Raw genomic sequence first — 22,394 nt, forward strand, 5'->3', positions numbered from 1 at the left:
TGGGGGTTTTTTGTTTGTTTTTTTTTTTAAAGAAAGAAAAATGAAAGTTAGTTATTGGGTGTTAAAAATACACCCACAGAATCTCAAAAGACATTCTTATATGTTTACTCTACTAATAAAAAAAACGAGGGCTCTACAAACCAGCTTTATAATTTCTGTAAGGTACCCAATGGAAGAACAGAAGAAAGCACAAACAGCTTTCACCTATCTACTTTCTTTCCCACTTGAATGAAACACACTCAGCTATTTCTTACCAGGTGGAGCTTTTTGTTGAAGAACAGAAACACTGTATTGCTCAGCATCAATTGCCAACACAAATCCTTCTTTACAGCCCATGTATATTTCTGAGGCTGCAGTCCAGCAGTGGGCAGTGGGATGCACTGAAGTCTTAATATAATTTCTAGGCTTCAGCATGAAAATAAACAAATTCAATCAACAATTGACAATTATCTGTACTAGCTGTTACATACATTTCAAGATAAGAAAAAATAAAATCACTATCTCATAGCATATGACATCATGTTTAACATCAGCATTATTTTATTCAGTCATCCCTTCACTGAAGCCAGTAACTTGACAGAAAACATTCTCCAAAAAAGTCTATGTCTGGAGACTGTGGTGGAGAACTCACTTCTCCCTCTAGAAACTTGTTTAAATGATGAATCATATTTTCAATTAAAAACTATATATTTTTAAATTTGCATTTGTCTGGATTTATTCTCCAGCACTTGCATCTGTTACAATTTTACCTCTAGCTTGGAAATCCCTCCAGTAACTTCCCTATCCTCACGAAGATATTGACCCAGCATAACAGGGGCATTTCCTAAAGTTTTAATTATAGAATTAGGATAAAATTCAATACACTGAGCCCCTAGAGGGTTCTTTAAATGTCAGAAGGACACTAGAAGCCCCAATTTAAATGGTTACTTATTATAACCTCACCACAACAAATGCCTTTCAAACTGCTTTTTAGAATATTCTTCCACTTTATAGTCAAAATGTGAACATGTGGTTCTTGCATACCTGGCAGTACTAAAACATATTTTGTTTGAATAGCTTATATTATTGTATAATCCAAGTTGCTCTGTAAAACAGCTTTGTCAATCTTTGTGTCATCTGCAAATAAGTGCTAGAAATATCCCTGACCTGGACTTCCCATGTGCCTTGAATTTCATTTTGCTAAAATAACTCTCATAAATCTGTCCTCCATAAAACAGGAAGAACAGAACTTCTCCAGCAAATATTATTAAAGACAGAGAGTGGCCTGCTCAGATACAACAGTAACAGAGGTCATAAAAATACCCTGACAGAAAGAACCAGATTAAAGAGAATTCAGGGAGGAGAAGAGGGGGACAAAACACAAGAAAACCTTGGGAGAACATTTAAAAGACAGGATTCAAAGCACCATGCATATGTGCAGAGGTGGTAAGGATCACTAAACAATATGATGGATGAAAAAAAAGAAGGTTGTATGCATGATTCTATAAAACACCTTCTGTCTCACTAAAGGTTCTATAAAAAGAGGAAATATGGATTGACTTGTGATGAAAACATAGGACAGAGATCCACAAGTACCTAGATTTCATTAGCAAAATATACCATGCCCTTGTTATATGATTCTGGGTAAGTAACTTACATTCTATTTATTTATGCTTACAAAGCATTTTTAGTTTCTCTGGGGAAAAATGTTACAGAAATAAAGTATATTAATATTCACTTTATAAATCAGATATGGCTGACAGTAACAAATTTATAGCAAATGGGGCTTTACATCATCCAGAAAAACATCTAATATAGGCATTTTCACTGATTTTATAAGGCTTGAACATCACAAATCTTTGGGAAGGTTGTAACTGAACTTCTGCAAAATAGAAGCTTTCTGGGTAAAAACAATTTCTGCAGTGTTCCTTTGTACCTTCTGCCATGACTGTCTTTACACATAAAAATATGCTAATCCTAGGAAGAGATTATGTAAATCCCAAACTAGGTTGCTTCTTGGACAGTGCAATGGTATGGTGGTTAATAATAATAGTAATACTACTACTACTGCTACTACTAATAATAATAATAATGCTGTGTTTCTTTGAACTTCTCTCCCTTTCGAGTAGTACCTTGAGTAGTACCAAGGGGAAAAAAAATCCATGATGGATCCTTGCCACAAAAAGTTTTATAAAAAGACAATGGAATAAAATTGGTGCTAGAGATGAAATGGATTCAAGTGGGCTTGACTGTCCCACTCTGCTCTGCACTGGGGTTGCCTCACCTTGAATATTGGGAGCAGTTTTGGTCACGGCAATATGAGGAAGATAATAAACTGTTAGAGAGTATCCAAGGGAGGGCTATGAAGATAGTTAAGGCTCTAGAGGGGGAGCTGTATAAAGAGCAGCTGAAGTCATTTGGTCTTTCCAGTCTGGAGAAGGAGACTGAGGGGACACCTCACTGCACTTACAACTTCCTTGTGAGGGGAAGAGCAGGGACAGACACTGCTCTCTGCTCTGTGGTGACAGTGACAGGACCCGAGGGAATTGTCTGTATCAGGGGAGGTTTAGGTTGGACATTAGAGAAAGATTCTTCACCAGAGGCTGGCTGGGCATTGGAAGAGGCTCCCCGGGAAGTGCTCACAGCACTAAGGCTGACAGAGTTCAAGAAGAGTTTGGACAACACTCTCAGGGACAGGGTGTGACTCCTGGGGATGCTCCTGTGCAGGGCCAGAGTTGGACTCGATGATCCTTGTACGGCCCTTCCAACCCAGCATATTCTGTGGTAAAGCACATTTAGAAAATTCTGATCTAGAAAAATAACATGCAAGGAAGAAAAGGAGGGAAAGCTGTGGGATATTTCAATCCTTTCCCTCTGCTGCCCCGCTGTGGTTACACTTGGGTACGTAGGCAGCCTCAGTACGTGGCTCTGGAGCATGGAACACTGACACACTTCCAAGAGGCTAACAAACACGCTGGGCTTGCTTTTCAGTGCTGGGCTGTTGGAAAGAGGAGCTTAACTTGACAGCACAATCATAAGCATGTGATTTCCCTCCAGTGTCAGGGTTTAGAAGATCCAAGAGGGCTCCGTTTTTCTGCTCGGTTAGAGATGGGGTTTATGTGCACAGGCATGCGTGGAGGAGAGAATTAGTGCTGTAAGGCACAGTAAATTCAAGTCCTGAAAAAAATTACTCAGCTACCATCTCCTGGAGCAAGGTGAAAACATGCCAGAAACAGATTCACTGTCTCCCAGTGTTAAACTGTGAGTGTAGAACCTCACAGTTTACTACAGAGGAAACAACATACCACCACCACAACAAATGGAACAAGAGCCTGTATTTCTAAAAAAAAAAAAAAACCCGACCCATATAATTTCTAAATAACTTGTTCATTACCTACCAATACTGACAACCAAAATACACCCATCTAAGAAAACTGGACAGGAAATAACTATCAAAATATTTACCATATAATTTGAAAGAAAAGGAAATCTTCAATGAAGACTATTACAACAGTTTACTCTTACTCCAGAAATATTTCTATGGATAAGAAGAACATAATCACATTGAAGGTGTTAAAAAGAAATCTAGGTTTTTCTGAAGGCAACTGGGAATTCAAAAACCCTATAGAGATCTCTAGTATATATATCTAGCACGGCTGAAGGCACAAACTTTTCCATGTGGAAAAGTCCCCAACATGGTTCTGCAAGTTCAAGCATGAGAACCTACCACTACTGCACAGCATGGCATCTATTCAAGGACAAATTCTATTAAGTCTCACAGACCTAACACAGGAACTGTTTTTTCTCCAATACTTCTTGTAATTCACTTCACAGAATAGAGAACAAAGTGGGTTTTGCAGAGTTCATCATCTGCCCATGACCTAAGAGGCAGTAAGGCAGAAGAAAATGGGAAGGCCCCAGATGAGCATATATTATCTTCACTTTCTATGTTCTAAGTGATCTCAAATATGAACAGTTCACATATATTTAGAATCAATAAAGGATTTTTTTAATAGTTCTTAATTGTCCTGAAAACCATAGGAAACTAGTTACACAGTTAAAAACCTCTACCATTGTGAAAGCATGAAGCAACAAAAAGATGATGAAATCAGGAACACAATTTCCTGGTTTTATTTTTTGACTCTACTTTGTACACTAATACAGAACACCCATTTGTCCATTGAGCAGATGTAGTATATAATGCCAGGGTCATCTTATGCATGCCAGTTTTGGTGTCTCATATACATCACAAGCCACCAAATAGAAATTGATGGTCTTATCTAAGAACAGAATCCCAGATTTGCAAATTAAATGTTTTCACACTTCTAGTTAGTAGTCATGTGAAAGTAAAATTTCGAACAAAATAAGAAGACTTTTGAAGCCTCTAAAAAGAGGCAAAAAGAGGCACCTCAAGGGAGGATAAAAAGTAAATAATCAAATACAAGTGAGACAAATGGCAAGGTCCAACACTTAAAGTGGTATGGGAATGTATTTCAGAAGCAGGGGTTTCTGTCTGGAAAAAAGCCTTTAATGTTTACATAGTTTGAGACATTTTCAACATCAAGAGGAAAGCAATCCCAAAGGGAAGTAAGAATACATGAGGGTTACCATCAGTTTAGCATGGCAATAAGTTTTCAGCAGGTCATTTTAGCTTGGGCACAGTTAAATGCTGACACAGATTCAAACCTCCGGTACACAGACTTATGCTAGGAGCTGTGTCAAACATCTCAACACCATACTACACTATGCAGCAGCATTGTGCCTTCTCAGTCTCCTGGCAAAATGGATTTCAAAAATATTGTTGAGGTAACAGATCCATTTACTGGGTTGTACCTATTTAATAAGCATTAGAATTATGAATTTATTAACACCTATTTGTATAGAAAGTATAATGACTTGCAATAGTAAAAAGGAAAAAAATCAGTAACTACCACAAACGTTTCTGCTTCATCTCCTTCCAGTCCAGCAACGGCTGAAATTGGCAAATCAGGGCCATAGTATGGATCATCATTACGAGAAGTTGGGAAAAACAAATCCTCGTGAGGACTCATGGCCCCCTGCTCATCAGGGAGTTCCACAGGGCTGTGAAAAGGCAAAAGACACAGTCAGAGGAGAAGAATTATGAATAGCAACCGCTGATACAAAAGGGAGAAGCTATTTTCAAAATGGGCTTTATTTCTGCAAATTGAATGGAGGAAAAGTGAGTATGTCTATGTGTTTACATAGACATGCATTCTGTAATGCCAAAAGGCAAAAACCCTTCAGTACTTTTTTCAGATCACAAATTAAGGCCTTGTTTATACTTTCATTAGTGTAACTGTGAATGTGGCAATATGTTGATTACATTAATAGTTAATGAGATTAAACACAGCTGGGAATGGCAGAGTAGCTGCCACCTCGAAGCACAGGTTTTGTATGTCAACAACTCCAACTTGAGTGGTACATGCTACTTTTCTACCAACCTCAAAACACATTTTGGCATAAATAAATTCTAGTTTTGCTGTGCTCAGTGAATTGCATTGACAGAGCCATGCTCTCTGGACCTGTAAATTAGCCACAGAACTTGGAAATCACATTGAAAACTGATACAGCTTTTGGTACAATTTGTGATTACAAAAAGATATTGTTTAACTATGCTTACTAGGAACAAATTTATCTAAATTTGATGGTTTCATGGCTACAAAAGCAATGCTCAACATAGAACATAGCCACGTACAGAAAAGCAGTCCAGGCACTATCTTTATTCAGTCACACAGATTTTGATCAACACTGCCAAAGCAGCTGATTAGTATTAGCTTCATGGTGTGTATAATCTGGTCATGTGAGTACTAAGAAATGAAATAATAAATTTAATTCACTTGCTTGACTAGACAGATTTATAGTGGTTGTGATTTAGTAATTACTGACTGCAATACCTAGGTGAACTAAGTGGGACTAAATCCTTTGCAAATAGATGTGTGTTGCTAGTCTTTAATTATTAAAATATACTTATAGATGTTGCTGCTAGCCTGAGGGGTGTTCCACTCACTGTCGTGTAAGGAGATGCTCATCCTTGCTCCTTTCAATGCACCAGATGGTAACGGAGCTCTCAGCAACAAAACACAGCTGCTGCCAATTCATGGGGTTAAAACTCAGAGAGGTTCCTGTCAGCCCTGGCTGAGACTCACTGCACAGGAGGATATTTTCTTGCCAGTTCCTTCATTAAGGAGAATAGAAGAAAATTAAATCCATTAAACAGGTATAAAACATTGAAGCCAAAGGTCTGGATGTGATTAGGACTGATGTTCAAGATTCAGTTTGAAAAACAAATACTTTGTCACTGACAAAAATTTCTGCTGTCAAAACAGTAAGGTCTTCTCGAGAATGAAAAGGATGTGGTTAATTAGCCACACAAAAAATTATTACTGCTAGAAAATGATTGAATAACTGACATTTTAGAAACATTATCAGTCACTCCCTTTTGTGAAAAGACCAATGGTCACGAGAAATGGATTTTTTTGTCATTAGCTCCATCAGCAACTACTGAAATGGGCCCAAACAATTAACTCTTGAGCACCCGAGCCTTGCTTTTCCAATCTGTAACATAATGACTGTAGTCATTACAGCTTGCAGCTGGAAGGTGTGATAATGAGGAAATAAACCACATTCAGCCCATGATTATCTATGGATTAATTATCTAGATAATACAGTAATTGTGTTGTGAGTGCAGATAGACAAGCTATGGCTGCATTAACTAACTTGGCCACAAACCAGGGCAGAGTTTGTGTGGGGCTGTTATTTTAGCTAGCAGAAGCCTGGGAATCTGCTTTCTGCTGACTTTTCTTTTGTCCAGTATAACCTATTTTATGATCGCCTCATCTAATTTTCATATTTTTCAATATTCAGATTAATATTTGATGGCATTTGCATTTTTAGGTGCTATCCAAGAACTGATTAACAACATTTGAAAAAAATGGTTAGAACTGTTTCTTAATTTACTGGACAATCTATCTGACTGTTAATCTAAATAACATTTATGGCTTTAGTATTTGTCATTATTGCTGAGAGGAGAAATGTAAAATGCATACACTGTTGCAAATAGATTGAGTATAATCCCTTAGCCTGGCTGTAAAAAATTCACTCACAGAAACGATCTTGAAGCAAACAATGGTTAACATTTATAGCATATGCAAAAAATGGGAATTATTCACACATATGCAGTTGCCCTCATTAAAATTACAGGAAGCTATAAACTACAATTCTGACTTTTACAGATATCAGCTTATCTTGCTTTCTAAAGATCTGTCGGCATGTTCTTGTCTCATACCTTCCAGATAACGCCAACAGGGTTTTATAGTAGATAATTTACTAAGATTGAAACTATGGTGAAGCATGTATCTGAAAAGGAATCTGACAATAAGTTTCTCCTTTGAACAGCAAAGAACAAATATTAGGGATAAAATACCTCAGATGAAAGGCAGCTTTTAGTTATCCACAAGCTCTTTATATTTTGAGACTGACATCTTTCAAAACATCCCTTACAGCTGATTCCAAACTAGCTGCTTAAAGTACTAGGGCTGTGCAATTGTCACATTGTCATGACATCTTATGCTCTACACTGTGATTTCTGACCTTTATACATACATGTATCTTCAATGAATGTACAATATAATCCAATCCCAAAAATGAAGTTCCTGATTTCACAGTAAATTCACACACCTCTGTTCAAATTATTGCACATTCTAAGCTTAATATTCTGATGTAATTGTATTTTGTTACTAAATTCTTTGTGACTTAGGATGGTTTTTATGACAATTACCTGCTGATAGTTGTAACACGCTGATTCAAACTGGTTAAAATTGTTTGGCCCTGGAAAGTACTACTACTTTAAAGCACTTAAACACTTCTAGTAAGAATAATCTAGAAGAATAGAGAATAATCTAGAAGAATAATATTTCAGGATGGTGCATTTTTGTTTAAGAGCACACAATGAACACAATGGACCATGTGTGTTACTTCTGCTGTAGGAGACAAGTGTGTCAGCTTTTGGGCCAGTGAGCCTTTGCTGGTTTCCAGTGTGATATGCAGACATCCTTCTTGAACTACTGTGTATGATCAGAGTTCACAGCAAACATTGTTCTTCTTCAGAACGGATAAAGAAGAGGCATCTGTAATAGTATCCAATCTCATTACTGAAATTCTGAAATTCCAGAAGTTTCTGCATCTTCACTTATAATTGTACAAAAGAAGATCATCAGTAAACTAAGACTATACTGACAATTCCTTACATGTCCTCACTTGCCTCTCTCCTACTCCACCCTCCACATTTATTTTGAAGTGCTTAGACTCCACAGTCAATGGGAGCCTGCTGGCAATGAAGGCAAGAAGAGGATTGTATTTTATAGTACAATTAAAATATTAAATATTCTACCTTTCTGTATCTGCACTCCATTATATAATACTTCACATCAATGAGCAGAAAATTATGATCTAACCCAGTGATCCAAGTTAGTGTAATCACTGAGCAAAATTATAAGCCAGAACTAAGATCAAGCAAAAGTAATTAAGAGGACCACTGAACAGTCCAGGGGGACAAACCAGTGCCAAGCCAATCAGCTTTAGAACCCTTCTCCTCTTTTCAGCAGGCAACTTTCTTCCACAACCAGCATGGTGCTCAACTTCCAACAGAGAACAGATAATTAACTGATGCTGAAGGCTCTGGAAGCACTCCAAAAAACAAATTTTGGAAGAAGGTAAAAACTTTGCTACAGCTACCGGCCTTATTGACTAGTGTCTACTAATACTAGAAAATAAACAGCATTTTTGGTACAGAAAGTTTACAGACAATGATCAGTCAGGAAAAAAAAAAAGAGATGAAGGCAACCAGTATGTGTTCCATATTTGTTAGCTTAATCTATGATAAAACAGTAGTCACATAAAAACATGAATTCAATACAAATGGTTTAAGAGTTTTTTTTTTTTTTTTTCACTCTTACCATACTGAAAGAACAAACTCTGGGATTGAAGAGTAACTGGCCAGATATGGGCCTTTAAAACTAAATGCAAGTAAGGTATAGTCCAGCTGAGCATCACCTGAAATGTAAAAATAAAGAACATGGTCTTTGATTGTCCCAGATTTTATTTTATAACACCATAGATACTCTTCTCACTTCCCTTATATCCATTTTAACTCTTTAAATATTCTTCAGGCCCTTGATTTCTTTGCTTCACTGCAGATTATTCTTTTGATTTGATCATAAAAATGCTCCCTATGTATCACTGCTTGGAATTTTTTCAATTTCCTTTCCAATAATACCTTGAAATTGTAAAGTATTTTTTCCCCACGTCCAAAGAAATCCTTTGCAGTCATAATTTTATTCAAATACATGACAAAGCAAGTATCATGATCCTTATTTAAATGGCAAGGGAACTGAAACATGAATAGGGTAAGCAACTAAACCAAGGAGAGAAATTACATGAAGCAGGCAAAATCATACATTAGATCCTGGACTCCAAAGTTTAACTGCAAGAGCCCTCACCCCTCACATCCTGGATTTCTCATCTGGCTTTCAGCAGTCTGCTTGGGAGTCTACTGCAGTATGATTTTATTGCTTATTTTGACTACATTTTCCTAAAACTAATTCAATTTAACTCCTTTTCTTCTCCTTTTAAATTAGCTTCAATATATATAGTCATATTCCTCCCTAGCTTAAACCTAAATAAAAGTAGTGCAGTGGAAAATTCCTTCCATTGCTTTACATGAATCTCTTCACGAGACAGTTCCCTGTCACATGTCCTGTGACAGGGACAAGCAGTCCTTGGCTTTCAGTCTTATAAAAAGGCCCCACAACTTCAGAAACTGATGATTAAAGCATTGTTTTAATGAAATGATGATGAGGGTTACCACATCACTACCTTTTAATTCTGTCAGCTTTCTCAGTTCTGGAAAAGTGTAGATGTGTATGAGGGGATTCAGCTGCCGGTCAGAAAAGGCCACCACTTGGCTGCTGGCACTTGCTGCAAAGGCTCCCACCTGGCCACTCTGGCACTGCACTGCTCTTGTCTTCTTTGTTTCGATGTCCAGGAAGAGGATGTAATTACCACAAGGATAGCAGACAGTTTGGTTGTTGACAAAGGCCAAGTTCTTGTTTGAGAACCCCTGAACCCAACTGCAAACAGAGTAACTGAATGTTAAAACATGAATCAGACACACATTTCTCAAAATACTGTGCAAAAGGGAATGCTGTAGCCTAAGTTAAACTGAACTGATGACTGGGATTTGTTAGACTCATCCTCATACCAGTGTTGCAAAACCACAACTACTAAGATCTGGTACTATGAGTCACTAGTTCACTGTTTCCAAAAACATACTCACAAAACGCACAAAGGACTGGCATAAAAACATGGAGAGATGCTTTTATTTCTTTCAGTTTTCACTAAAAATAAGGTCAACCAAGTTCACAGGCTCTGGTCTATATCCCAGCAGAGGGCATAACTCTATTTAAAGGAATTGCATGGGTATGATCTGTACCTGGGACCCAATTGTGTTTGCTAAACTTTTTTGCATTTTCATAGTTAATCTCACAGACATAAAATAAAATATATAAAGGTACAGCTTCTGTTTATATGGAGCAAACCAGGAGGACTGTTCTGCTTTAAAGACTCCAGTACTTTAACATGGTAAAACTCTGGAATGTAAACAGGATGTGTTACACAAGGACTGAAATAAATTACTGAGGAGGACTCTGTTTATGAGCTTACAACACATCAACAAATTCGTAACTGCTTGCACATGTTTTTATTTTTCAAAAAGTGTGTGGACAAACATCAGGGTGGTCTTACCAAAGGGATTTGCATTTACTAGCAAGTAAGGATGTCAGTTCAGCCTGCTGGTACCATGGCAGGAAAGTTCCAGCAGTATAACATAGACCCTCTAAGTACAAAACTGCTGTAAGCATCCTCCCTTTGAATTATTATTCAGAAACATCCAACTTCTGCTCTTTTTCCAAATCAGAGAATTTGACTGGGAGAGACCTTTGTTCTCTGTAATGACCAGAAACATTTTTATGCTCTTTTCACAAATATAAGTCAGTCATAAAATCAGCTCAGTTGCTGATCCTTTGTACTCTTCAGAGAAGACGGTACTAAAGCCTCAGCACTCTCATACTTAGGAACATTTTAAAATTACTGGTCTTGAGGTAAATTTACTTCCAGCAATAACTTCCCATTATCTTTCTGAGGAACTTCTGCTCTTGGCTTCTTTTGCTACATAGGAGTCAAGTGGAGCCAGAGAGGAGTGGGAGCACTGACAATGTGCTTGTGGAGATGAACTGAAAGCCATGGCAACAGAGGAGGCATTTTAGCTGACAGTGTTTTTCTGGGCCTTCCTTCATACAAGAACAGGTTGTATGGGGTGACACAGCACATGAGACCTGTCTGAACATGCTTGAGAACTAGCTCTGTGCTTTTCTGCAACATCAGCTCTGAATCAGTGGAAATTAAGTATTCCCAACTTCTGTTTGTGGAGGTGAAATAGAATCTCGAAAACTTGTATGCAGGGATAAATTAATGGGGGTGACAGCGCAATTTATCATTCTTACACATCCAGTAAAGGCCTAAGGGGACAAGGGTTCAGGCTGTTCCATATTAAAGAGATAGATGATAGATAGATAGATAGATAGATAGATAGATAGATAGATAGATAGATAGATAGATAGATAGATAAACTACTGTGCGAGCGACCACGCACTGGAACAGGTTTTTTCAGACAGCCTGTGGAGGCTCCTCACTGGAGCTCTCCCAGAACCCCGTGGATGTAATCCCACGCACGATGCTCGGGAATGACCCTGCCTGAGCAGTGAGCTTGGGCCAGATGACCACTGTGGTCCCCTGGACCGCCCCATTCCGTGCTCCTGTCATCTGTGCCCATGCTTCTCCCTCGCCCCCCGCGCTGTCCTGACAGACCCCGACAGCGCAGCCTCCCCTCCCCTCCCCTCCCTGACAGCCCAATTCACGGAGCCGCCGAGGGCTCAGCACAGCGCAGGACACCGCGCACCCCAGCCGGGCTCAGGAGCGTGTGGGCGCGGAGCCGGCCGCCCCCACCTCACTTCCAGGGCGGGTCCCTCCGTGCCGGGTCCCTCCTTGCCCGGCCCCGCTGCCATCCCCGCCGCCGCCGCGGCACCCCCGCGCCCTGGCAACAGGAACGGCACCCCCCATTGGCCGGGCTCGAAGCACGCAGCTGATTGGCCCGCGCCCCTGCACCAGCCAATCAATGAGCATAGGCGGGTATTTAAGAACCCAGGCGAGGACGTAGCTTATTTCAACTGAGCAGTGAAGAGTGTGGGGGTCATGTTGGAGGAGCTCTTGTTGTTAATAAGATGGGGTAGTGCTGCCCCTGAGCCACTGATATCTGGTCTGCGTGTCCCTGCACCTTATCCAGTGCCATCTACCCGTCTCTTTGCAGGACAGCTGTACCTATTTTCCCATTGTGTCTTGGGTCTTTCTGGAGTCACCATGGCTGAAGGTGTTCAGGAGGGGTCTGAATCTGGTGCTGGGTGATGTGGTTTAGGGGTGACAATTGGACTTGATGATCCTGTAATTCTGAAAGGTACAAAAGTTCTACTTGGGTGGTGTACAATAAAGCTCCTGAAGCTTCAGTGTGAGCTGAGGAGTTTTCCCCAGAAAAAAAGAGAAAGTACACCTGCAGGCTTTCCCTCTGCACTTGAAGCTCTTAGCCTGGTAACACAGTAGGAACCTCTAAGTATTTAAAAAACAGATTTCCTTTCCTAAGGGAGGATTGCTATTTATAGTGTGTTGTTTGTGTTAGCTTGCTGTAACTTCCCTGTACAGTGGCAGTGTGCAGTTTTGCCATTCTGGTGTGCACTCACAGTGCTAGAGGGCAATGCATTGAGAGTGGCATTTCTGTCCAGAGGCAGCAGGACAAGCCCATTCCTCACCTCCTGTCTCCACAGGCACTCTGCATGCCAGGCAGCACCAGCAGAGAAGGAGGAAGTGGGTTTATTTTCTTTGGTACTTCTGAGGGCCTGTTGTAGCGTGTGTGTCTTGTGATGCTGGTTTGAGTTCCTACATGCCTGTCTCCAGACTGTGAGTTAGCAGACTGCCTGTGTGTTTCATAATTGCTATGAGAAATTTCAAATTAATTTTCTCTATTTTCATCACGCAAAATTTTGCTGAATCTTTCCTAAGGATAGGTACTTAGAGGAATAAGGACTATGTCCTTATTCTAAAAAGATCCTAAGTGATTTTCTTTATGGTAGGAGAAATTTTTTAGCTGGCAAAGAGCACCTTATGTACAAGTTCTGTTTGCCTAGGGCATGGCAGACTTGTGCAACAAATTACCACTCCCTTTCTGTGCTGAGCTGCTTATTATATACATAATCAAGCAGCAGTGATGCAACAAAAATCATGTTCCTCCATTGCAGTGGATAAGGGTGTCAAGGTCATGGTTATCTTACTAGTTACCATCTTGGTGTTTATCTGCAGGTGAGATCACCACAGAAAATATTGGTCTTTGTGACCTGGTGTCTGAAGGTCAACTCCAGTGACCAAACCAAAACAGGTAGGACTTGTTCCCTGTGTAAGCCTGGATCCACTGATGGGACTGGAGAATGCTCTGTCAGCCTGGGGGTATGACAGAGGAGTATGCATTGCCAGGAAGGTCAGGATTTTCCCTCCCTTTGGCAAGAGCTGTGCCAGCCCACTGGTCCCTACAAATGTGCTGTTTCAATTAATGTACAGTGCCAACCTGAAGATTGGTGTGTGGAGCCACAGGAAGGGAATCACTTTACCTCTGTGGTCAGAAATCAACTTGGACACTGTGTGAATATATGAAAATCATTAAGAGGAAAGCACCTCCATTTCCATTATTATACTTCAAGGAAAGCTGGTACAAGGAAGGCCCTGGTACCCTAATCTCAAGTGAAGAGGGAGCAAAGGGATGGAGGAGACTTCAATCTGTGCTTTGGTTCTTTCTTTTGCTCTATGCACACACTGATGTTCCCACAAAGACGTTTGCAGAAGCAGGCATGAATCCCTCTATAACTGCACTGTAGTAATTAAGTTAGATTTAACTTTGCTATGGTCTGTTGTTTGCTGGGTTATTAGTTCCTCTCAGGGTTTTTGTCATGAAGCAGAACAGCTGCAGGAGAGAGAAACCCTTCTTGTTACCCTCAAGGTGGGGCTGGATTGGGTTTCGGAGGGTGGTGAGTGATGCAGGAGGAGGCACTGAGGGGAATCTGGTTCCTCAGCAGCCGCTGGAGGCCCGGCTTATGGATACACCTGGCCCATGAGGCGGAGCTTGCATGAGTGTTCTAACTCCACGGGAATGCCGGAGGTGGTTGTGCACTTATTTGTAAACGAGGAGGGAGAGAGGGAGAGCATGCAGAGAAGCTGAGCAGTGCGTGTTCAAGCTCGGTGGGGCGGACGGCCAGCTGAGGGAGACCGGGCAGCTCTTGGACTCAGCAGCGGCAGCAGCGCTGCCCCAGGACCGGAGGGAAGGGAGGCAGGGAGAGAGGCGGGGTCGTACACCGTTCCCCGGCGGGCGGGGCCGGCGGCCCTGGGCCGGGCGCTCCGGAGGGGCCGTCACTGGTCGGAGCCATCACAGATCGGAGCCCATCGCGCCGTGTCGAGATGTCGGGCGATCACTCCCGCAGCCTGGGCAAGGGTAAGCGCCGCGGGGCCGGCACAGCTCTCGGGGTGGGCTGGGGCAGGGGGCCGGCACAGCTCTCGGGCTGGGGCAGGGCCGGCGGTCACAGCCCCTGTGCTCTCCCCGCAGGCAGCGCGGCGCCGGGCCCGGTGCCCGCCGGGCTGATCCGGCTCTACAGCATGCGCTTCTGCCCCTACGCGCAGCGGACGCGCCTGGTTCTCCGCGCCAAGGGCATCAGGTGAGCTCCGGCCCGCGGCGGGCCTGTCTTCCTCTGGCTTCTAAATTAAACATCCCTGAACTAACTGCTTGGGAAGAGGCTTCTGTGTGTGATTTTGCTCTGGAGCTTGAATGAGTAGGGTCTGTATGAAAGCAGCTGCATAAAGGCCCAAAGTAAAAACCCCAAGCTGATTTTCTTTTATAATTTTTGCCCTAAGTAAATGTGAGTAGAGACATAACAAACAGTGTCTGTTTTTGATATGAGTGGCTGTGAAAATTCTGGAAGCTACGGATATTCAGTTGTTTCTGTTGTGTCACTGCCCAGCAAAACACCCTAGAGAGTGAATGGCCTTTTTAAAAGAGGAAATGTGCTCTGTTCCTATAACATTGTCTTGTTCTTGTGCTGTAGTAAGTTAATAAAATTCAGCGTTTGTGTTTGTTTCTTTTTCAAGATAGCCATATCAGCATTCTTGAATGGGGTCGAGTGTCTCCCTCAGGTACAAATTAAAATTAACCATTTTTTCCATCTTTTTGTGGTTCTGCTAAGTCCAAGGCCTGACAGTGGTTTGTTAACCAGCACAAGGCTGGGAGTTCATGTTGGAATAGGGGATACTAACAGGTCTCTTGATAGTAAGATGAGAGTTGAGTTAGTTAATTTTGTTTTTTACATGGGTGTTTTAGTTTTGGAAGAGTAGATGCAATAAAACTTCTGGGTCAGTTTTATTCTATTTTTATGTAGTGTCTTTGGACTGATTTTGGATCTGGAAGGTTTGTTATAGCATAGTGGTTTTGGAGGGGTTTTATGGCTACCTATATGTGATAGTTGCCTTCTGGTAACTTCATAGTTGTTTTGAATGCTCAGCTGTGTTTAACAGACCTTTGGGCTTAATAGGAATTTTCTGGGGTCCCACATATTACTTAGTATATAACTTCTGGTTTTTTTAATATAGACATATTTCCCGTGGGTTTTTTTTTAAATCAATGTCTATTTGCCTTTACCCTAAGCAGTTGTTTCTTATGAGGCCATAGGTTGGAAAGATAAGAAGGATGCTGTTCTGATTTGTTCTTTGGTGTAAGGGCAGGTTAAGTTTCAGATGCATTTCTTAATTGAGGTGTAGCTCATTTGCAGTCAACTCCTTGTTTCTTAAACTGTCCCTGAACTCAGATGGGGTGAGTATGCTGAGTTCTAATCTTTGCTTTTGGCCTGGTAGTTGGGTGCTTGTTAAACTAATAAAAGACATGCATGCAGTCTGTAGATAACTCATTGCAAGTCAGTGTGTGCTCTCTCCAGCAAAGTATGGCAGTACTTCTGTGTCAAAGGATTAGTCCTGCAAACAGCTTCAAAGAAAACAGGGGAGTACAGTGGCTTGAGGGTTGAGCTTCTCAAGTACTGAACTGCTGAGTTGACTGCATTTCACCATGCTATGGGGTGGACTGGAGCAGAACTGAGCCTGTCTGGCTCTTGTTTCTTTTACTCTTTTAGCCATGAAATAATCAACATCAATCTGAAGAACAAACCTGACTGGTACTTTGAGAAGAACCCCGCTGGGCTGGTTCCTGTTCTGGAGACCAGCAAGGGCCAGCTGATCTGGGAGTCCCCAATCACCTGTGAGTACTTGGATGAAGCATTTCCAGGGAAGAAGCTGATGCCTTCAGACCCTTATGAGCGAGCTTGTCAGAAGATGCTCTTGGAAGACTTCTCAAAGGTACTGTGTGATCAGAGTGGGACTGTTCCTGACTTCACCATTGCACCAAAAACTGCAGCTCTGTTGCTGATGTTGCTTTCATCCTTGAAGGCAGGTTCTGTGTCTGGGATGAGCATTTCAATAAGCAGAGGGGATATTTGAGGCCTTTTGCTGTGAGCACATACAATCTGCTGTGTCTCTGAATTGCTCCCAGAATTTTGTGCAAGGTTGGATGCAGGAAGGCATCCAAGCAAGTGAAAGTTTTTATCACTGAGGTCGGGTTTTGAGCATCCTACAGTAGAGCAAAGGTTAGCAGACCAAATTAGCCAAATATATGAGAGCTGGGAAGTGACAATTGCTGTATTTTATTCTGATCCTTTCTGTAGGAAGTACTGTGTGAATGCAGGATGTGGGAAGTGCCTGAGTGAGAGAGCCTAAAACCGTGGACAGGAGATGGCACATGGCTGTAAACACGGGACTTGTGTAGGGAGGCTGGTTTTGTCTCTTATTTGGGGTTGGAGCTGTCTGAGCGGAATTAACCTTTCTGTACATTCAAACATACAAAGCATGTGATTTGAGGAGTCTAGGAAGTGAAAGAAGGCACATGGATATGAGACAGAAGAGAAAGAAACAGAAGATGCAAAGGGAATAAAAGGGAGAATGTATTTGCAACAGGCTTTTGTAAATAGACTGAATGGAAAGAGGGAAGTGTGTTGCAAGAAAGAAAATGTGCAGATAGAAAACACTTTTCTTTTCACTATTCTCTTCTTATTGCAGGACTAAAGTTCAATACTGTTTGTATTAATTCTTCCTCTATGCTTTTGCTTGCCTTGTATGAAGTATAGAAGATTTTTATCAATTAACTTTATGTAGCTCTTTAATGTCAAATCTCTTCAGATTTAATTTGCATTTAATATCTTAACATCTAAGTTAACATTTTAAGTTTTGAGTGACTAACTTGTATTCTTGTAATGGGTGCATTAAAAACTTTATACTTTCCTTTGTATAGATAACATCCTTGCTTTTCAAGCATGTTTTGGCAGTCAAAGATGGACAGGACACCACTGCACTGAAAGCAGAGATTGCTGAAAAGTTTGGCAAGCTTGAAGAGGTGAGAGTATTTCATGATAATGAGGAGATTGCCAGCCTTTATATGTTCCCTTTTTTCCTTTCATGCTGTGGCATTTGGAGGTAGATCTCTCATTTAGTTGGTAGTTACCACAAGAAGCAATCTCTCAATTTATTACCCTCAGCCCAGGATGCACAACAGCACCACTGGAATAAATTTCAAGGACCAGAACTAGCTAAACTGAACTTTATCTAATGATAAAGACTGTGTAGACTTGTAGAGATTTTTGAGTTCTAGCAGACTGCTGTTGTCTTGGATATCTTTGTTCTGCTCTAAGTGAAGGAGAACCTTGCAGCATGTACTAAGAGCAAGGGCTGAAGAGTCTGAGCTGCTGAAGAGCATCTGTGCTGAACCCAACCAGTGCAGGTACCTTGCTGATGACATAAAAGCTTTTTCATTCTAGAGCTTATCTTTGGGGGTGGGTGGAAGCAGAATGTAATGTGTGCTTTGTAGAAATCCAACCCTGGACCATGTTCTGCATCTGGTGGTGTAATGCAGTTTTAGTGGAGCTCCAGAAAGCGTCAGGTGGCTTTCATGCTGTGTTAGCCACTTGACAGTCTGTGTCAGTAATGATTCTTGGCTAATCTGAACAGCAGTTGCACTTGTCTCAGTCATGAACTCATTCCTTCTATCTTTAGCATCCACAGCCAATGCTTGGGTTGATCAATGAAGAACAATTCCTCCAGAATATTTCTGTTCTGGTGCAAAGTTGCCAATAACCTTTTAGTACTTTCCTAGTTCTAACAGTCTGGTGCATTCTGCTTGCCCATCCCCTTGTGCTGCCAAAACACAATTGTTTCCAGGGTAGTCTTGTCCATCTGATCAGACTGAGGCTGGAGTAGTGCAGATGATGGGTTCCTGGGGGAAGTTGTTTGTTTCACTTCCCTGAAACACAGATGTATTAAACATTAAGGAAGGATTAACCTTCCTGCTTGATTAATATTCTGAAAGAACTTGGCTGTTCCTTCAGTGTCTCTATTCTACTATACCCTGAATGATTTTACAGCAGCAGCTGATGGTCACCTGTGAATGAAAGGCTGAAACAGAGCCATGCAAACTTCCCTCAGGGTATTGCAAGAGGTATTCCAGAGGGGAAGTGCTTTGGAACGCTTCTGTATTTCGATTTCTGCTGCCCGACAGAGGGGGCTGTGTTCCCGTCACTGCCCCTGTGCAGCTGCTGTTTGTGTTCTGCCAGACACCTGGGAGCTCAAACAGCTCCGTGCTTCCTGAAGGGCTGCTTCAAGATGTCTGCTAGATCATGGGGGTTATGGACAGGCAGTAAATGCCATGTGAGTGTATAGGGGGTGTGTGTTCAAAAAGACCAAGTTTTGCAATGTCTTGAGTTCCACCTTTAAAACACCAAAGCGCCCGAAAATAGCCACTAATGAATTTAGAGCCACTAATCTAGTGAAAGAGGAGAACAAGCTCTGGAGGCTCATTAAAGCGTATTAAATTGGGTAACCATGGCACTTAAAAATGCATCAGAGTCATAAATGTAACAGGAGAGCTTGCTGCATGCTTTGTTGGCCCTGCTTTCTTTGTCGGCCCTGTGCCGAGCTTTGAGAAGGATCTCTTTCTGGTGTAAGTTACACTTGCTTCCTCTTACTTTTGCACCTGGAATCAAATGCAGTTTGAGATGTAATGTTAGAAATGCTTCCCTGACACCACTTTGCCTCAACTGCCATGGGAAAAGAGTCCCTGCTAAAATGGTGCTCTAACTTAGCAGGATGATTAATTTAGCTGGATTTATTGCTCAGGAAAAGAATGTTTGCTGCTGTGTTTTATTAGTCTGTGCTATTTATGCTTTATGACAAGCGAGAAATCACAAATATTCTGAGCAAAACTCCTGTCTGTCCACATGCTGCAGCTTTTTAGTGGTTCATATTTTGTGACAGATTTTGAACCTCTGGAGAAGAGCTGGGCTGAGTTTATGAAATAGCAGCTCTAGTATTAATCTTAACTATACTGACTCTGCTAATACTATGTGCACAAGAGAAATATACTGTATCTCCTTCATTTGCTCACTGATCCTTGTAGTGTGCCTGCCTTCCACTGTGCAGTGGGGTTTTTGTGTAGTGTTCTGCTACACTTTTCCTTTGCGGGGCAGCTGACACCTCTCACCCTTCCCAGGTTCTGTCCAAACGCAACACGGTGTTTTATGGTGGGGACTCGGTCTCAATGGTTGACTACATGATCTGGCCATGGTTTGAACGTCTGGAACCATTCCAGCTAAAGGAGTGAGTACTTTGCCTGGCTTTTGGTGTGTTCTGAAGTGCCTCAGCATCAATATTCCTGGTGTACTCTGCAGCAATGGGCCACTCTTGGGGGCTGCTGAAGAAAGCTTGTATTGTGTTGCAGTTTGGGGGAAGCATCCTGCTCTAAACTGGACATTGTACCGGGACAGAGAAAGTAGTAAAATGGAATTTTTCAAGCTGTTTTGTTTCCTTGATGCCCTCCAAATTTTCCATTTGCATTACTCAGTCTCTTCCTTTTTCCTGTAGCTCTTTGGATAACACCCCAAAGCTCCAACGCTGGATGGAGGCCATGAAGGAGGACCCTGCTATCAAGGCTACAATAACTGACCCACAGACATACAAAAACTACCTCCAACTGTATCTGAAGAACAGCCCTGAGGCATGTGATTATGGGCTCTGAGGTGCTCGTAGGAGCGTACTGGCTGAAGTGTTAGTGCTGTTTTTCAGTGTGGGAAGTCAGTGTAGTTTGGTGGGGGCTCTTCTGTGGTTGTATTCATAATGGAGAATAAATCTGTCCTGAAAAGGCTGAGAAACCCTCTGTGAACTCCAGTCCTTCCTGTTGGAGGAAGGATGTGCTGGCAGGATCTCCTGCTTGAAGCAAGAGATGGAAAGTCATTGATGGCCATGAATATTACATAGAAGAAAATCTCTCCACTCAAGAGGTGATGGTCTCTTATCTCTGGGCTCTTTCTAGGCATTGCAGTGGGCAGTCCCTGAAGTGATGCTGTTACCTGATTTAAAAATTGTAATACTCGTTTCTTGAGAATGAATAAAAAACAATCAGTGTCTTCAAACAGTTTTTCCTTCCTCTTTCTGGGCAGCTGTTAGTCACTGGACTGGTTTCTAGTAAGGGCTTCTATTTTTTGTTAGATGTGCTAGGGGAGTGTATGGGTTTAATCCTTCTCTGCCCTTCTGAAGTACTGGTGTGTTTATTCTAGGTGCTAACCTAAAGGCTGGAGTAAGGAGTAAAGCCAACAAAAACAATATCCTGAGCAGAAGGACACTGATTTTCTGTTATCAGAATATGAAGCATTGTTTTGTTTGTCAAGGTGTAGGTAAAATCAGAGAGCAGAAATGAAAGTAGTTTAGTCAGAACATTATGCTGGTGATGCCTTGCTGCTGGTGAAGGAAAGAGTGTGTTCTGTTTTATCAGGTAAGTGGCAGGATCAGAGCTTTTTAGTTGAACATCTTTAAAGATATCCTGTATGTTAATATAGCACTGTGGGGACAAGATTATTTGGAGCACAAGCAGTCACAGGAAAAACTTCTTCCTCTCCTGTTTTGTTTTTTTTTTTTTTTTTCCTGTTCACATCTATGACTCACTCTGATGTTGTTCAGTTCTGTATGTCTGTCAGAGCACTAGCAACCCAAACTAGCCATAATTCCAGGGCATAAGCACACAGAAAGAAATAAGGCAAAGCAGAGTGTCCAAGGGCAGGGCTGTGGGGCTGAGGTGGTTGCCTTAGAGATGCAAGACTGTTCCTGTCTGCCTCCCATTGCAGTGAGGTGAGGTAGCATAGCAGAATATGGTGGTTCATGGATTTCATGGTAATTGAGACACTGGGAGTCTTGGAGTTTTCTGGAGGAGAAGTAGACTGATCTTTTTCCTATAACATGTTCTGCCCTGGCATGGTAACTGAGGTGGTGCATGCTTGTGTAACTTCAAGTAGGAAAAAAGAATGAGCAGGAACTTGGTCTGTCAGCCTGTGGCTGTTGGAGGGCCTTGTTTATGCTCCTATTAGCTTTAATTCAACTATGCAGCTTTTCCCCTCCTGTTTATCTTTGTGGCTTTTAATCAAATCTGGTACTACTTAGAAAAATAATAATTATGCTACTGTTCCTTCTAGAATACTGTAGTTTTTAAGAGTTTCCAGTCGAGATGTGATGCTACACATGTTTCATAGATTGTCAGAGGATCAGAGGAAGCTAAGAGCTGTGAAGTGTTGTCAGGATGTGGATCTGGGCCCTTCCATTAGATAAAAGCAGGGCTTGAGCTTTATAAAGCCAATGTCTCTGAAGTAGTGTTGGTGGGATCTCAGTGGCAAGCTTCCAAGAATTAACTGCAGAGCATTTTGGTTTTATTAGCAGCTCTGCTTTGTGTAGGGCTTGTTAAAAGCTGTTAGGATAGTGCTGGAAATATATTACATTTTGCTCCAATGTGTTATTTGACTGTAATGGGAGATGTGACATTAGGGAGATCCAGTAATAGGTTAAGAGCAGAGATCAGCATCCAAAAACTCAACTGGCTCCAGCCAGACCACAGTAACCTCTGTTATCTGAACAGACAGAAATGCTCTCCCCATCTTTATTTAGTGGCTGTAGTGTACCATTAAAAATGTGCTATTTCAGCAAAAAAAAAAGTAAAATGAAATATTCTGCCTTATAATTTACTATTAAATATCTGTGTTCTAAATCACCAAGCAGACATCTGGGGTCTTGAACTCATTACAGCACAGCAAGAAATACAGGCCTCAGGCAAAGTGTTT

The 22,394-nt window shown here is 41.5% G+C and overlaps 2 protein-coding genes across 5 annotated transcripts in view; one reads left to right on the forward strand and one right to left on the reverse strand.

Annotated features, from left to right (window-relative positions):
* CFAP43 (cilia and flagella associated protein 43) overlaps nucleotides 1-12,136 on the reverse strand; it is a 43,315-nt gene extending 31,179 nt beyond the window's left edge. For all 4 annotated transcript variants that reach the window (XR_009487217.1, XM_059851926.1, XM_059851927.1 and 1 more), the window contains exons 1-6: nucleotides 12,061-12,136; nucleotides 9,874-10,127; nucleotides 8,955-9,051; nucleotides 6,008-6,175; nucleotides 4,911-5,061; nucleotides 255-405 (exon numbers count right to left, since the gene is read on the reverse strand). Coding sequence is in view for 3 of the 4 variants with exons in the window: in XM_059851926.1 (XP_059707909.1) it covers nucleotides 255-405; nucleotides 4,911-5,061; nucleotides 6,008-6,175; nucleotides 8,955-9,051; nucleotides 9,874-10,127; nucleotides 12,061-12,119 (880 nt within the window). In the remaining variant the exon portion in view is untranslated. The remainder of the gene's footprint in view (nucleotides 1-254; nucleotides 406-4,910; nucleotides 5,062-6,007; nucleotides 6,176-8,954; nucleotides 9,052-9,873; nucleotides 10,128-12,060) is intronic.
* Nucleotides 12,137-14,486: 2,350 nt separating this feature from the next.
* LOC132330060 (glutathione S-transferase omega-1-like) lies at nucleotides 14,487-20,702 on the forward strand. Its single transcript, XM_059851932.1, has 6 exons — nucleotides 14,487-14,641; nucleotides 14,753-14,861; nucleotides 16,323-16,545; nucleotides 17,534-17,635; nucleotides 19,784-19,890; nucleotides 20,155-20,702. The coding sequence occupies exons 1-6, from the start codon at nucleotides 14,608-14,610 to the stop codon at nucleotides 20,306-20,308; spliced, it is 729 nt and encodes a 242-aa protein (XP_059707915.1). The 5' UTR covers nucleotides 14,487-14,607; the 3' UTR covers nucleotides 20,309-20,702.
* The last annotated feature ends 1,692 nt before the right edge of the window (nucleotides 20,703-22,394 follow it).

Source organism: Haemorhous mexicanus, chromosome 7, assembly GCF_027477595.1.
Source record: "Haemorhous mexicanus isolate bHaeMex1 chromosome 7, bHaeMex1.pri, whole genome shotgun sequence".
Lineage (NCBI taxonomy): Eukaryota > Metazoa > Chordata > Aves > Passeriformes > Fringillidae > Haemorhous > Haemorhous mexicanus.